The 17,220-nt window shown below is 38.7% G+C and overlaps 1 protein-coding gene and 1 pseudogene across 1 annotated transcript; both read left to right on the forward strand.

Moving 5' to 3' along the window:
- The first annotated feature begins 6,009 nt into the window (after positions 1-6,009).
- LOC113074462 (SLAM family member 9-like) lies at positions 6,010-11,375 on the forward strand. The gene is made up of 3 exons (XM_026247304.1): positions 6,010-6,343; positions 10,312-10,613; positions 11,325-11,375. The coding sequence occupies exons 1-3, from the start codon at positions 6,046-6,048 to the stop codon at positions 11,373-11,375; spliced, it is 651 nt and encodes a 216-aa protein (XP_026103089.1). The 5' UTR covers positions 6,010-6,045.
- A 2,884-nt stretch (positions 11,376-14,259) lies between these two features.
- Positions 14,260-17,107, forward strand: LOC113074479 (SLAM family member 9-like; annotated as a pseudogene).
- The last annotated feature ends 113 nt before the right edge of the window (positions 17,108-17,220 follow it).

Raw genomic sequence — 17,220 nt, forward strand, 5'->3', positions numbered from 1 at the left:
GCTCACTTTTGAGTAGCCTTGTTCTTTTTGTAATTTTTCCAGACAACTTTGCACTACAATGCTGTTGCGTGTGACTCTTGAAGTACTTGGCATCTGCTGTACAATTGAAAAATATTTTTTTCTTAATAAATATGCCATTGGGCTAACGTTGACTTTACCTCAGAGTTGTTTGTTGGGGGGAGGGGGTTAATTGTACAATTATTGTAAATTCACAGTAAATGGAAGCTTCATCTGCATTACTTTTACAGTAAGTTATTGGACAATTTTAGCATGACTTCCACAGTATACATTGTAAATTCACAGTGAAGTATTGTCAATTTGTACATTATTTTCACACTACACACTGTAAAAGTACAGGGCCTTGTTGTAATGATGTACAGCAAAAGATTGTAATTCCCCAGTAATGTACTGTAATATCACAGTAATTGCTGTGTCATTGAAGCTGTGAAGTTACAGTATAAGGTTGTGCTTTTACAACAATGCATTGTAATATCACAGATATAAAATTACAGTAAATTGCTGTGACTATATTTCACAGTATATTGCTGTAATCCTTACTGTGAAAGTCATGCAAAATTTATCCAATTATTTATTGTAAATTTACAACGAAAATTTTTGCAGTGTATTTAATATGATTCGATTTTGTTAATTATTTCTGTTTATTTTTCCCTTTTAAATAAATCCATTGTATATTTCAGTCATAGTGTGGTCACTTTAATGGAGCAGATAGGTAGCTGTGGTTGATTGATTGTAGTTTTGCAGAGATCTAAGTTGCACTTTGCAAGAGGTGGTGTGGAACCAAGGGTCACAGATTGATTGTAATATCACGTCGAGAGGCAAATAAACGAATCTGGGTTCAAGCGTCCAGCATTCCGAAGGATAGATACATCTAGGACAGCAGGGGGCGCTACATTATTATTATTATTATTATTATTATTATTATATTAGTATATTATATAATAGTATATAATACAACTTTTTATATATTTAATATACTGTAATCGCAGTTATGTAGTCTTTCTCCAAAATGAGAAAAATGACTTTCTAAAACTCTTCCAACACTGATCACATGAAGGGTTTTTCTCTATGAACTCAAAGATGAAGTCCCAGACTTCGCTTGTTTAAAAACCCTTCTCACAATGAGGGCATGTAAAAGATGATCTTGTTTTCAGTGAACAATTACTTGTAATGTGTGAGCAACTCAAACATTTTTCTTCAATTCCGACCTGACCAATTCCTCCACTTCACTCAGTTCTTCACTCTCTGCATTCTCTTCAATTAGGTCTAAAATGAAAGTAAAAGAGTTAAAAAAAAAATTGTAAATGTGAAGGAAAAGGACATCAAATTGAAACTTGAAATAATACAACAGAAATTTGAAAAATGTTATACAATATTATGCAAACGCATAGCATAAAAAAAAAAATAAAAATTGGAGCACATCTTCACATTCAAAATAATGTCAATATACGTCCCAAAGGAAGTGACATAATTTGGATGCTGCAGATCTGCCTAAATCAAAAGTAAATCAGTTAGCCTACTTTATTTTTGTGTGAATTTAAACATTTTAAGCATTTATGTTGTTTAACTATCAATCCATCAAATTGTAAAGTTACTTAATTTTCATAGTTCTTAAACCATACAAAAATATGAACAATTAAATTAAAGGAATCAAAATATAAATATGAATAAAACATGGAAGTATAAGCCAACCATCTATTTCTGGGCTATTTTTGTATCATCAGAATTAGCTAATGGAGTGTGTGTGTGTGTGTGTGTGTGTGGAGAGAGTTTTTTTTAAGCCACAGTCCAGCTGAATTAAAGGTAACGCATTAGTCATTAACATGAACTTTGTTCACTATTTGTAGTTATTTTCTGTTTTTATACAAAATGTTTATCACAGACTATAGGAAAATAAGTGCAGTTAGATGTATCTTGTAAATATCAAAAGTGGTGATCATGCAGTTTGTCTTGGTCTGTCATACAAATGAAATTAGATTAGAGTCGCAATTTAAACATGATCTTAACACATCAGCATCATGAACGGGTTGAAAAGAGAAACAACTGAGATTAAAATAAAGATGCTTTAAAGCAGCTCTTAATAGTGTTACTCCCGAAAAAAGCCTTACAGAAACACCAGTTGAGATCTCACTTTATTATTGAGTCTGAGAACAGAAGCGGCCCACTGCTCAAAAGCAAATTCTAAGAGTTTGCAGTAAAATTTGCATTTGAGCAGTGGGCCGCTTCTGTTCTCAGAATCATGTTTGCCAATTGATTTAACCTCCACATCAGTAGATAACATTAGTAAATGTAGTAGTTATTTATTTATGTAGTAGTCTTTTCTGCAACTTTGCTGACTTTCTACTTTGCTAATGGTTTGCACTAAACCTTATGTGTAAATACAATTGTCTGCTTTATGACCAATTGGTCATGATGTTCATCACTTTTTAGTCTCTTTGGCTGAAAGTATAAAAAGTGTTAACTGACCGGATTAGTAATTGAAGATTTTTAGGTCATTTGTATCAGTATCTTAATGCTTCATCATGCAAAATATATGTGTGATGTTAAATATTCATTACATGCTCAGATCTCCAAACAAATTGTTTACATTGTATTTTTTTATGTTCTGTGCTATAAGCATGTTCTATCTCCATATTTGCATAACCCATGAATGATATTCACACATCACTGTGACATTTGTTGAACACAGATTTAACAGGTTTCTGCATTTGTAAACGTTGCTCAGGAAATAGTGGCCAACCAGAACCCAAAGTGTCAAAAAAAATCTATAGAAAGTGTGAACTCAGAATGCATTGAGGAAAATAAATAAATGTAATTATATTTACAGTTAATGTCTACTTTCGATGCAAATAAAATTAATATTTGCCATATTTTTGGTTTTGTTTCTAAAAAAAATTAAAAGTGCCTCTAGTGTCCTAAGCACGGTACTTGGGTAGATAACCACCTGTGGGACAAAAAGCTAAATTGTCATAAAAAAACATGTTTTTTAAATATTTGTAATTTATTGCTGCCTTCCGATATTTCTAAAATATCAGTTCAATAATATAATCTCAGGTTCTCTAAATTATTTTTCATTATGTTGTAATCTGTGTATAAACTAGCACATTAAATATTGTAATCAGCAAGCAATAATTTTCTATGTGCATTCGGAGGGAGTGAGTTCTTCGGTAGCTTATGTGATGCATTTACTCATATGATGTTTTTATTTTCTGAAGCAAGGTGTTGTAATGTAAATTAAAACACAGAAAATAATGTTCTGCAATAGTTATCAGTATTAACTATGTCTGTGTAATGTGGTTCATTGATGGACACTGAATGAAGCTCTTGACAAAATCTCAGTAACATCTGAATATCTCCAGTTTTAGAGTCAATCTAACCTGACAAACACAGCTCATGTGATTTAATGTGACTGATGAATCGAGTTTTTTCTTTATTCAAATTGTTTGAATGCAATTGGAGTCTATAAAAATGCTGCCCGTTACCTTTTTTGCCTCACTTAAATTCTTTTACTTGAAATGTTTGAAGGCTGTTGAAGTGATTTTGTCTATTACTGAATTAAACATGTTCTCTGCACTGATTATTTGTCCCTTTATGCCACAATAAAGCCCTGATTTTATTCATGGATAACTGATGCACTTTTTTAATTCTGTTTTTATGAATCTCAGGATCAGATGTTGTTTTCAGTCATAAGATTGGATTCTGTTGTTCGTCTGTCACATTACTGACAGTATGGTTAAAGCTAAAGGCTGTGGTTTCATGTGAAATGTATTTGTAAGTGAGAAATGGGGAAGAGCATCATTACATGTGTGAAAGCTTAACATCATAACCTTAACATCATGAATACTGATTGAACAATTTAATCATGAATAAACCTTATTGCAGTTTGACATCACACAACTGCATTGCGATGTCTGTTTTTAAAGACGTTAAAAGTCTTGGTGGAAGATGCTGAACTCTTAATGAGGTCAGTGCGTCAGGGGTCTGAGCTCGGTGCGTCTGGTTATTTTTCTGGGTAAATGCACAAAGCAGAATTCAGTGTGAGTGTGTTTGTGTTAAATATGTGGTTTTGTCACATCCACAAGTGAACGTTATGATGAAAACAGCATGTGTGTGAACAACCAGCGTGAAGCTCAGGTGATCTAAAGTGATTTTATAATTAAAGGGACAGTTCACCCAAAAATTAAAATTACAGAGGGATTTACTCAACCTCAAGCATCCTAGAAATATATGACTTTCAAACCAATACAACTGGAATTATATATAAAATGCCATGACCAAAGAAAAAAAAAAAAAACATTTAACAACTAATGAAATGATGACAGATTTAGGGGTGAAGTCAAGTTAACTGCATTTTTTCCCAGTGATTTACCTGAACTCACCCACATTTTTCATATTAATTGTGATATATTATATTTTTTTTTAATTAAACTGAACTAAGCTGGATGGTAACATCACTGTTTTCTACAGAACTGTTTTATAGATGAACTGAACTTCACACAGTTATTAAACTGAAGTGAATCAACCATGAACAGTCCCCAATCCATCCTTCAATCAGATCTCAAGCCCAGCAACCAGTGTGAAGTCTGCACTTACAGGAAAATATTTTCTGTCATCATTTATTCACCCTCATGTCATTCATGTGACGTTCTTCTTCTGCGAAACACAAAAGCTGTGTTTTGAAGAACACTGGGGTCCAAATGACACTGAATTTTACCGCAATGACATTTGTTTAATAGAAGAAAGTCAGTCACTGTTTTGGAACAAAATGTGAGTTAGTAACTGTAAATAAATAAATAAATGCAAATAATCATTGTGTATAAGCAAGTGTTTTCTTCTTCTTCATTGCTTCAATAAATGTATTTAATGACTAAATAAAAAAGTGGAGGTAAAAAGTTCTGTGTGTGGAAGGCTAGTTAATTTTTTTTCAGACTGAAACTGTCGACCCACAGTCAGTGAAAGAGCATCAGCAAACGAGACGCCTCCTCTTTGAAGAAGGTTTCTGAAACGTGAAGAGCTTTTTGTTTGTTATTTTCAGACATGTGGCGGGTGTTTCATGCATTTTTCTGTTTTTGTTTATTGCTCTTAGATGGTAAGTTATATATTTTTTACAGATATATTTCTTGTAATGCAGGCAGACCAGTCCAGTTATTTCTAACAGTCTGAATAAAATCAGGAACAGTTATGATAGTGTAAAAGTTTCTTCATCTTTATTGAATTTCTGCAGAGGGTTTGAAAACTTTGATCCTGGAATATTAAAGGACCAGTTCACACTGAACTTAATTTAAACCTTAATGTGTATATGGGATATCCGATCAATTTAAAAGTACAATATTTAGCCAAAAATGCTAATTGTTTCCAAACCTGTATGACGTGTATGTGAAAAAAAATAATAATTAAAGAAAACATGTTTTGCACTTTAATATCTTTTAACATATTACAAAGGTGATACCCCAGAGCAAGAAAATAATTATTCTATTTTGGGATAGTTAAAAAAAAAAAATAATAATTCACGTCTTAGTAAAAAAAAAAAAAAAAAAAAAAAAAAAAAAAAAAAACCTTTTTCAGGCCTTTCATGTTGTGATGAACTTTTTTCTGCAGAACACATATATTCTGAGAGGGAACCAAACAACAACCTAAAAATATATTTTTTTATAAAAAAAAAAAAAAAAAAAAAAAAAAGATTATCGTCTTGTGTGCTCCACAGAATAAGGACAGTCATACAAGTTTGGAATAAAATGAGGACGATTAAATGATGACAGAAGCTTCATTTAATGTGAACTTTAATTTTCTTATTATTTTACTGTTAATTGTGTAAGCTAGTTATGTTATAAAAGAGCTTAATACTTTTGCTCTACATTTAGATTTTTTCTGTACATAAGTTATACATTTTTTTTATATATATACATAGTTTTTTTATATTGTTTTGTTTTTAGATAAACTCTGAAAGATACTTAAGATGATAATCTGTGCCGACTCTTTTCTTCAGGTGTATCTGGAGATTATTCAGATGAAAGAGTGATATCAGTGATGGAGGGAGATTCTGTCACGTTAAACACTGATGTTACTGAAATACAGAGAGATGATCATATTCTGTGGACATTTAGATTTAACAGTTCAGAGACTCGTATTGCTGAAATCTATAAACAGATCATCTCTATATATGATAATAAAGATAATACTGAGAGATTCAGAGACAGACTAAAGATAGATGAGCAGACAGGATCTCTGACCATCACAAACATCAACAAATTACACTCTGGACTTTATAAACTACACATAATCAATGGAGATGTCAAACACAAGAGCTTCAGTGTCGCTGTCTATGGTGAGTAAACTGAAGAAATCATATTAAAAGAGTTTTTTTTTTTTTTAAATAAAATGTAAAACTGACCATCTGGAAGCACATTGTTATTGATATGTGATGACAGACAATCTTTAAAGACATCTGTTGTGAGTTCGTGTGGGTAAGGAAGAGGACAAGGGGTCGGCTGGACTGCTGACGTAGATTTATTAACATAAATTAAATAAAAGTTTTCTAACACCATATGGTGACTTCTATTTTGCTGCGTTCACTCGGTGCTTTCGCTTTCCAGCTTCCGGTTTCCGGTCTCGGCTTCCGCCAGCAGTCCCACTCTCTCTCACTTGCTTCCGTCTCTCCTGGCATTTTATACCCTCTCCATGCCAATTACTAGAACAAGAAACAGGTGATAATAATTTCTGCCAAAACCACTCACTTACCGCTCGTCTCCTGATCCTCTCTCCCGCTGCAGACTTCGCTAAACCACGCCCCCCCTGCCACATACCCCCACCGCCCGTCTCAGGCCGGGGAGCCGTCCGGCCTGCAGCCCCCCAACCATTTCTGGAGAGGAAGTCAGCCACCGCCATCTGAACACCCGGCCTGTGGACCACCTTGAATTTAAAAGGCTGAAGAGCTAGATACCAACGAGTGATCCGCGCGTTTTCGGAACTAAAACTATCGGGCTCACCCAGTTACTGTTGGATTCTTCTATTACCCCCATGTCAAGCATAGCGCCTAATTCAGCCTGAACTACTTTTTTTCTTGTGCTCAGGTAAGCGATACGGCCGGCTGCGAACTACCACACCCGGCTCGGTCTCGATATGGTGCTGAATTAGGTTAGTACGGCCCGGTAGGGGCGAAAAGACATCGGCAAAATCTGCCTGTAACTTCGTTAAATCAGTGAGTTGGCACGGCGAGAGGTGATCTCCACCTGGAGCCAGGGCGAGGGATTGTGGTTTGAGATTCGCCTCTGGCCCGAGATCATCCTCCCCCCCAATCACCGTTGCCAACATCACTGATTCCGCCTCATTCCATTTTTTAAGGAGATTGAGATGGTAAACCTGATGCGACCCGTTCCTATCGGACCGTATTACCTCATAATCGAGATCCCCGACTTGGCGTGCGACCTCAAACGGCCCCTGCCACTTAGCCAATAATTTAGAGCTCGACGTTGGGAGTAATACAAGTACTTTCTCTCCCGGTGCAAATTTGCGTAACCTAGTTCCCCTGTTATATAGCCGACTCTGGCGGTCCTGGGCTTGTAACAAATTCTCCCTTGATAGCCGCCCCAATGTGTGGAGTTTTGTTCTCAAGTCCAGTACGTATTGAATTTCGTTTTTGCCCTGAGATGGTCCCTCCTCCCAAGTTTCTCTCAGAACGTCAAGCACCCCCCGGGGCTGGTGTCCATAGAGAAGCTCGAAGGGGGAAAACCCCGTGGAGGCTTGTGGGACCTCTCGCACAGCGAATAACAAGGGCTCTAGCCACCTATCCCAATTTTTGGCGTCTAGTTCGCGTAGCGTACGTGACATAAACGCCGTGCCTTGATCAGTAAGGATTTCTTTCGGAACCCCCACCCGGGAGATAAGACGAAACAGGGCATCCGCAACACTTTTAGCGGAAATGTTGCGGAGGGCCACTGCTTCCGGATATCGTGTTGCATAATCAACTATGACTAATGCAAAGCGATGTCCTCGTGCCGATCGCTCTAATGGCCCGATGAGGTCCATACCAATTCTTTCGAAGGGGGCCTGCATTAATGGGAGAGGGCGCAACGGCGCTTTTGGGGCGGCCGGTGGGTTCACCAACTGACATTCCGGACAAGACGCGCACCACCTGCGCACGTTGTCATGAATGCCCGGCCAGAAGAATCGGGTATTGAGGCGATTTAGTGTGGCAGCCTGTCCCAAATGGCCCGCCATAGGATTAGAATGAGCCGCATGGAAAAGCATTTCCCTGCGGCTCTTTGGAACTAACAACTGGGTTGTATTTACTTTTGTCTGAGCGTCTTGGGTCACTCGATACAACCGGTCTTTTAAAATGGCAAAATAGGGATAGGAGAGCGGAAGGGCCGGTCGGAGAGGCTGGCCATCGATGGTGCGGACCTGTTGGAACGCATGTTTTAGAGTCTCACCCTGAGACTGCTCCAGGGGAAAGTCATCGTGCTCCGAGAGAGTTAGTCTCCCGATTCCGCTCGGTTCCCCTGAAGCCGGCCTCAGCGGTCCTGGCTCAGTTTCCCCCACCTGCACCCGCGCGGTCTCCTTCCGTGCCTTATTTCCCCAAGAGGCATCCACACATAACGACCCCAATAAAACCGTAAACGCGGGCCAATTCGTCCCCAAAATTACTGGATGCCGGAGGTGGGGACTAACCGCCACCTCCACACTATGTTTTTGTCCCCGAAATTGAATCCAAATTGGGACGACCGGATACTCCACCACATCCCCGTGTACACACCGCACCTTAACCACGCGGCTTGTATCCAACGCCCCCGGTTGAACCAGGCTTTGATGGATTGAGGTTTGGTTACATCCTGAATCCACCAAGGCCGGATATGTACCCCCCTTGATACTCACGGGTATTTGGTACTCGCCAGCCTGACCGGGGGTGGCCCGTGGGTCGTCCGGGACCCGGACCATCATCTCCACCTCCATCACTGGACACCTGTCCACGAAATGCTCTGGGTCCCCGCAACGCCAACAGGCCAGCCCAGACCTACCCGCCGCCCCAATGGCAGGGAGTGGAGAGGGGAATTGGCGTGGAGAGAGCGGAGAGACGGAAGTACTGTCCCCTCCCGCAGCCCCGAGGCCCGCCCCCCTGGGCGGGGCCCTTGTATTCGCGAAGCGGCCTTGGTCCATCCCGCTCCGCCCCCGGGGCGGGACACGAGGAGGGCCAGGTGGACGGGACCTAGGGAGAGGGACAGGGCGAGAGAGAGAAGGGGGAGAGAGAGAAGGGGAGAGAGAGTTAGTAGGTGGGGGGGTGCCGACCCCTGGGCACGCCACCATGTGGTCCTCTGCCAGGTGGATGGCCGATTCCAGCGACGCGGGGCGGTGGCACTGGACCCACTCGGCCGTCTTCTTGGGGAGCCGAGTGATGAACTGCTCCAGCACCACCAGATCGACGACACGCTCCACGTCGCTTCCCTCGGCCAGTAGCCACTTGCGGCAGGAGTCCCGGAGCTGTTGGGCCAACGCGAAGAGGGCCTCGCCGGAGAGCAGGGGAATGAGGCGCACCGGCCACTGCTCACGGGGCCACCCGCAGGCCTCGGCCGCCTTCTCAAAGAGTTCCAGGAAGGCCTCCGGATCATCCTGGGCCCCCATCTTGTGCAGTGGCAGGTGCATGGCGGGCAGCCCGGCGGCCTCAGCGCGAACCTCCCGATCGAACCAGCCCCGGAACCTCTCGCGGTCCTCCTGCTGGGCCTGGACAATGGCCTGGAACCGCCGCTCCTGATCGGTCCTCAGATCCAGCAGCGCCTGGTGTTGCTCGCGGTGGAGGACCGCGAGGGAAAAGATGATGTCCGCAAGCGGCGTGGAGGACGGGCTTTGCATGGCGGCGGCGTCGGTCCGTCTTCCTTCCCGGGTTCCGGCACCAGTGTTGTGAGTTCGTGTGGGTAAGGAAGAGGACAAGGGGTCGGCTGGACTGCTGACGTAGATTTATTAACATAAATTAAATAAACGTTTTCTAACACCATATGGTGACTTCTATTTTGCTGCGTTCACTCGGTGCTTTCGCTTTCCAGCTTCCGGTTTCCGGTCTCGGCTTCCGCCAGCAGTCCCACTCTCTCTCACTTGCTTCCGTCTCTCCTGGCATTTTATACCCTCTCCATGCCAATTACTAGAACAAGAAACAGGTGATAATAATTTCTGCCCAAACCACTCACTTACCGCTCGTCTCCTGATCCTCTCTCCCGCTGCAGACTTCGCTAAACCACGCCCCCCCTGCCACAACATCGTTAGCAATAATTGACTGTTCCTGTTTTTCCTTAATGTTTATTTTAGGTATTCTGCCTGTTCCTGTGATTATCAGAGACTCGTCACAAAATGGTTCATCATCATCAGTGTCCAGATGTTCACTGTTGTGTTCAGTTGTGAATGTGAGTGCTGTGACTCTCTCCTGGTACAAAGGAAACAGTTTATTGTCCAGCATCAGTGTGTCTGATCTCAGCATCAGTCTCTCTCTACCTCTGGAGGTGGAATATCAGGAGAACAACATCTACAGCTGTGTGATCAACAATCCCATCACAAACCAGACCACACATCTGGACATTACTCAACTCTGTCAGCCAAATTCAGGTATGTCAGTATTATATTCATATTATATTCCCTTAGATTTCAGTTATCAGTTTGGTGCTATAATGTGCAGCAGCAGCTTAATGACTCTTTGTTTTATCCATTACAGAATCCAGTCAATCTTCATTTCTCGTTGTAGTATTTCTGCTGCTGCTGGTCACAGTTGTAGTCGTGTTGGTTTTCTGTCACAGTAGAAATTACACACAAGCTAAACAAGATGGCAAGTATTACTACTAACCAAAATGAAGAAGAAGAAAAAATACAAATGTATAATTTTGTAATTGTTTATTTAATTGTATAAATTGTTATCAAACAGCTCAGAGTAATGAAGAAGAGTTTGATTATACAGAAGCAACATTTATTCCACACAGAGCTCCAGACCCAGTAAGATATGTTTCTTTTTCTCTGCACTAACCCTGCTAATTTAAGTATAGTTTTTATTTTTTGTGTGTCTGCTTGTGAAATTTACATAAATAATAAACATAAATAATAAACATAAATTATCACTCAGACATCATTCACAATTTAAAAAGTCTGGATTTAATGGTTAAAAATGCTTATTCATTCATTCTTAAAGATGCATGTATTTACATGATCATTAATAAGTTCTCATGTTTAGATTCTCATGGCTGAAACCTATAGGACTCTCTGAATCTGTGCTTTAAGCTTGTGTAGGATCAGCTCTGTTCTTGACTTACTGATGTGCATCTCTTTTCTTACAGGAGGCTAATGGATGGGATCAGATGGTGTATTCAGAAGTTGTGTTAAGATGATTGTATCAAGATGATAAGAAGTAATTTTCTGTATTTTCGATGTTAAAATATATTTTTGAGTTTAATGAAACCAGATAATTTAGATGCTACCATTTTTTTATCAGTGTGTATCTATTCTCTGTGCTGATGGCTTCCTCTGCTGACTGTTCGTGTGAATTACAGGAATCCATGTGTTAATGGGTTAAACTGGTTGGCATGGTCAAGTTACTGTAGCCTCTGCTGGTAGATAACCATAACTACACATCTGTGAGTCAAAAATAATATTTTTGTCTAAATTCCAATTTCCAAATTCCAATTTAATGGTTTGTGAAGTTTCTGAAAAAAATAAATATTAGGGAACATTCTCTCTGTACTAATTATGTTTGTTGGTATATGACCATAATACATTTACACAAAGATTTTTGATGAAGTAACTTCCAGAGAACTAGTTTCTACAGCCAGTAAATATTTTTATTTATTTATTTCCATGCATACAGAGTCGTGAAGGCAGACTTGTGTCAAGAATTGGCTTATTGCTAAATTTTTCATAATAAAAAAAAATATATATAATTTTGTATAACAAAAACTGGACATTCAATTTATTTCATTCAATCATTTTATTAATTTTATCTGTGAATTTTAAGGATCTTTTTCAATAATGTGCCTCTTCTGTAGCTTTCTTAGCTCTTCTTCCTGTTCCAGTGTAACGCGGAGACTGAGGCAGTATTAGTATCCATTTGCAGAAGCTTATTAAGGAAAGATCTTAGAGACCGAATCATTAAACCAGGCAGACAGTCAGTACTGTAATGGCAGTCTGATCTTTCAACATACACAAGGGGAATCCACAAAGCAGAGCTGAGTAGGCGAATTCAAGTCAAACACAAACATCAGTCCAATCAGGCTATAAATCCAATGGAACAATCCAAGAACCAAGAACGTGAAGACACAAACAGACAGGCAGGCAGAATAACAAGGAGAAAGTCTTGGTAAGGAAGGTTATCTGGCAATAATTTCACAATGAGTAAACACGCTATTAACTCGTGTTAAATAGTGTCAAACAAGAAATGACTGTCGAAGCAGAGGGCTCCCGTAGGTCACTTATACATTCTGTACAAGAGATATCAGTCCACATTTATGAATAATATTCTTTTTTAATTTTTATTGTTGAAATACTTCCTGGGAGCTAATATTTAGACAAAGGGTGTTTCTACATAAAACCAAAATTGTAGTGTTATATGCTATTTCATGTTTTTCTCTGTCTTCAACAGAAATCTTATCAGAGCAAAACTGTGTGGTCTGTGATATATTTACACAGGACAGTGAAACTGATGCTGATAAAGATCATTTATAGTTCAATACACACATTGTCTGATCAAATGATTCATTAACCAATCACCAAAATTCTAAAATAAAAACAATATATTACTTTGCTTTATAAACAGTATGTATATAAAATGGAAACATTTAATACAATGCAATATACATTTCTACTAAAACAATGTCACAATGGTTTCTCATGTGGGTGTGTTATGATATTTGAATGTGATTTGATGATTCTTCACAATGTTTTGATGTATTGTGTAAAATATATTATTTCAAAAGTCATTTGTTGTTATATTGTGAGTGTGAAGCAGCACATGTTGGTGTTTCCGAGTCAGATCTTGTGTTATTGCGGTCAGTAAATGTGTGTGAGCTGAATGCATGTGGTCTGAAATGCTGAGAGGATGTTCAGATAATGCACACAGTTTTAGACGGTGTGTGTTCTTGAGAATGTGAGGGGCCAGTTTCATCTCACAACCACAAATAAATCTACTGAGAACCTGTTAGACTCAAACCTGTGATAAATATATATCTGAAGTGAGAGTATCTGTGCGCTCTCCTCCTGTTTATCTCATGCTGTTAGTAACATTTCAGCACATAAAGAGTGTATCAAGTATCAATCTCATTGTATTATACATGCCTAAGTACATTAAATATATTAAATTCATAAAAAGTAGTCTACATTATAAAACTGACCGGAGATCAGTTGCTTGTTCATGGTTGACCAAATCAAAGCAATTTAACAACAAACATTTTAAAATGTTTCGTAAGCAGCTGATCTCTGTCGGACATGTTCAGATAAATCAACATTAGAGTTTATTCACCAAACTATGTTTGTTAATAGTGTGCTGCTTCATCTCCAAATGATTCATAAAAGTTGTTGAATTCACATTGTATCATGTATTTGTGACCAGTGTTGTGGAAATATGCTTTTAAAAGTAAACGTGTTCAACATATAACTTGAAGTTGATTGTCAGTGAATCTGCCCACTTACTGTACGTACTAAAACTTGAAGTTCCTTTTTAAAACAGAGTCATTGATTCATTGATCAGTGTTTGATTCATATGTGGATATTTTACAATTTAAATACAGTAATTTCTCATTTAGAACATTATTTCATTTCAATAAATGATTGTCAAAACATGTGAAAGAGATTTGTGATTGCACGTTCATGAGATGTTTTGGAGTCAGATCTTCTGTTATTGAGGTCAGTAAATGTGTGTCTCAATCGTGAGAATGTGGTTTAAAGTGCTGCAATGATCTTCAGCTGAAGCACACAGTGTTAGATGATGTTTCTGTGTGTTCATGTTCATGAAAGTGTGAGATCTTCTGCAGTGTTTTCTTACAACCACAAAGTAACTTTCTGAAAACCTGTTAGACTGAAAAATACCTTCGATAAATCTCTGAAATGAGAGTTTTCAGATCCAGAATAATGTTTTCTTTCCTCTGCGCTCTGATCCTGATTGTCCTGTGTGGTGAGTTACTCTTTTAATCAGGACATGGGGTTTATAATTGTTTTTTATTTAATTTAAATGTAGTTGTCTAATAATTACAGTATATTGCATTTATATGATTTTCAGGTGTGTTTGGTGATACAGATGAAGTGAAGTCAGTGTCAGTGACTGAAGGAGATTCTGTCTCTCTGAACACTGATGTTACTGAAGTACAGAGAGATGATCAAATACTGTGGATGTTTGGACCTAAAGAGACGAGAATAGCTGAAATCCACAGACAGAACCTTTATATAGATGTCACTAATACAATATTTGAGAACAGACTCCAGATGGACAATCAAACTGGATCTCTGACCATCAGAAACATCAGATCTGAACACACTGGACTTTATAAACTACAGATCATCAGCAAAGAAAGAGGAACTTCACACAAGATATTCAATGTTTCTCTCTATGGTGAGAAAATCGATTAAGATATTTTATATATTTACTAAAGATCTTATGTTACAAAATATGCATAAAAAGCTGTTCTTTTATTATTAAAAGTATGCTTATGTATATTTAGCATGCTGATCATTTTTATGATCACCATCTTCATTCATACCGTTTGATGCTTATTGATTATTGTTTTATATGTTTCTACTGTAGATGGATGTATAATCCATATCAGATGTTTATTTCCTGTAGTTGAATTATTTAATTATGAACATGTTAAACCTCAAGTATTGTTAGATTTACTTCACTCCTCTCCTGACTCTCTAATGTATGAGATCTCATCTGTTTTCTCTTTCTAATCGCTTCAACAATTCATATTTCAGTGAACACAGAAGAAGATATTTTGAATAATGTTGATAACAAAACAGTTGCTGGTCCTCACTGACTTATACAGTATGGAAAAAAAAAAAACACATTGAAAGTCAATAAGAACCAGCAACTGTTTAGTTACCAACATTATTCAGAATATCTTCTTAGTGTTCAACAGAAGAAAGAAATTCGTACTGGTTTGAAACAACTTGAAAGTGATGACAGTATTTTCATTTTTGGGTGAAGTATCCCTTGAGGGGAATTACAGCTTTTGTGCTTTCGTATATGTATAATATTATTTTCAACATTAATTAAGAGTTTTCACATTTAATGCTTAAAGGGGGGGTGAAATGCTCGTTTTCACTCAATCTCCTGTTAATCTTGAGTACCTATAGAGTAGTACTGTATCCTTCATAACTCCAAAAAGTCTTTAGTTTTATTATATTCATAAGAGAAAGATAGTCTGTACCGATTTTTCCCGGAAAAACACAACCGGCTGGAGGCGTGACGTGTGGGCGGAGCTAAAGAATCACGAGCGCGAGTAGGCTTTTGCGTTGAGAGCGTTTGGAAGCTGTGACTTTACCGTGTGAGGACAAAACTAACCAAAACAAACCATGGCTAACAGTCAGATTCAGCGTATATTTATGATCCAGAATCAGATCCAGAGGCTGAAATTTAACAAGAGCAGCATCAGCAACAACGTCTCTATGTGGTATGTACTGAAACTATATATTTGCTTAGCGGTTTTGGAAAATGACTAAGTTCCACTTTGTCGTCTTTTTTTTTTGTACATGTGGAAAGTGCAGTTTGATGACAACATCGCATGTTGTTTACTTGATGTGCTTACGCGCCGATAGCTAAGTTGACAACACAGAGATATTTGAAGCAGTTTTACTCACCGCCTGCGGTTCCAACACACGATCGTGACCCTTTTTCGTTGGGATTGCATCATCCTTAAGAAATAAACGATGTGCAAATCCGGCATCAAACTGGGCCTTGTTTGTAAAACAAGCATCTTCGAAATGCAGGGGAACAAACAAAAACACTTGCACAACTCCGTTGATGTTCTGTAAAAATAAACTCCATCCTCTGGTCCCTTAATGCTGTTTTTTTGGTAATCTGTGCAGGGTTGTCTTGCCCTGGCAACCAAAAACACACTCCTTTTGTGACATTTCGCGACGCTCTCGCTCTGATCAGTGAATGTCTGTGCTCTCAGTGCTCTGCTATACGGGGGCGCACGCTCTTCCGGCAGAAGTGCCCTTAGGACCCATATAAGGAAATTCCGCTCCATCTAACGTCACACAGAGCCATACTCGAAAAAAACTTTCCGAAACTTGTGACAAACCGGAAGTAGTATTTTTGGAACAGAAATACTCCTTCAAACGTACAACTTAATTTTTGAAACTTTGTCCATGTTTAGCATGGGAATCCAACTCTTTAACAGTGTAAAAAACTCAGTATGCATGAAATAGCATTTCACCCCCCCCCCTTTAATATAAGATAGATATTGTAGTAGAATAAGGTCATGTAGAATACAACATTAATATGTGCTTTATAAGTAATAAACAGCCAATATCTACAAAGAAGATTAATAATATCTAGACATTTCATGATCAATAATTTGTTGTCCTAAAATTATATTTGTTTCTCTCATGTTCTCCAGCTCTTCTTCCTGTTCCTGTCATCACGAGAAACTGTTCTCGTTGTTCATCATCATAAACATCTTCAAACAAGAACTGTTCATTCCTGTGTTCAGTGATGAATGTGAGTGCTGTGACTCTCTCCTGGTACAAAGGAAACAGTTTATTTTCCAGCATCAGTGTGTCTGATCTCAGCATCAGTCTCTCTCTACCTCTGGAGCTTGAGTGTCTGGATGATTCCTACAGCTGTGTGATCAACAATCCCATCACAAACCAGACCACACATCTCAACATCATTCAACTCTGTCACACGTGTCCAGGTACGTCAGTGGTAAAGTTAGTGCTCTTTACAGACCTGAAAGGGTTAAAATGCACACTAATGTCTCCATGTTCTTCTGTTTCTTTCCTCAGACTCTGTTCATTGTTGTGGTTCTACTGAAGCTGTGATCCGATTGGTCGTCTCTGCTCTGGTGGGCGTGGCTGCAGTTGCTGCTGTAGTTTATGACTTCAGATCTGGAAGAGCTCAGTAAAACAGAACAGAAATCTATCTGCATGTTAAAAACAAAACATGTTACTTTTGATGACAAGGTGCACAAAACCTTTCAGAATCAGCTGTTTTGGGTTAATTTGTGTTCGTGTTTGGTTTTG

Source organism: Carassius auratus, unplaced genomic scaffold (assembly GCF_003368295.1).
Source record: "Carassius auratus strain Wakin unplaced genomic scaffold, ASM336829v1 scaf_tig00014789, whole genome shotgun sequence".
Lineage (NCBI taxonomy): Eukaryota > Metazoa > Chordata > Actinopteri > Cypriniformes > Cyprinidae > Carassius > Carassius auratus.

What these genes read in the sequence shown, in the direction of transcription:
- LOC113074462 (XM_026247304.1), top strand. Translation starts at nt 6,046, where the DNA reads ATGGAGGGAGATTCTGTCACGTTAAACACTGATGTTACTGAAATACAG. An exon ending in CTTCAGTGTCGCTGTCTATG is followed by an intron (nt 6,344 to 10,311) that starts GTGAGTAAACTG and finishes TGTTTATTTTAG; the next exon opens with GTATTCTGCCTGTTCCTGTG. An exon ending in AGCCAAATTCAGGTATGTCA is followed by an intron (nt 10,614 to 11,324) that starts GTATTATATTCA and finishes CTTTTCTTACAG; the next exon opens with GAGGCTAATGGATGGGATCA.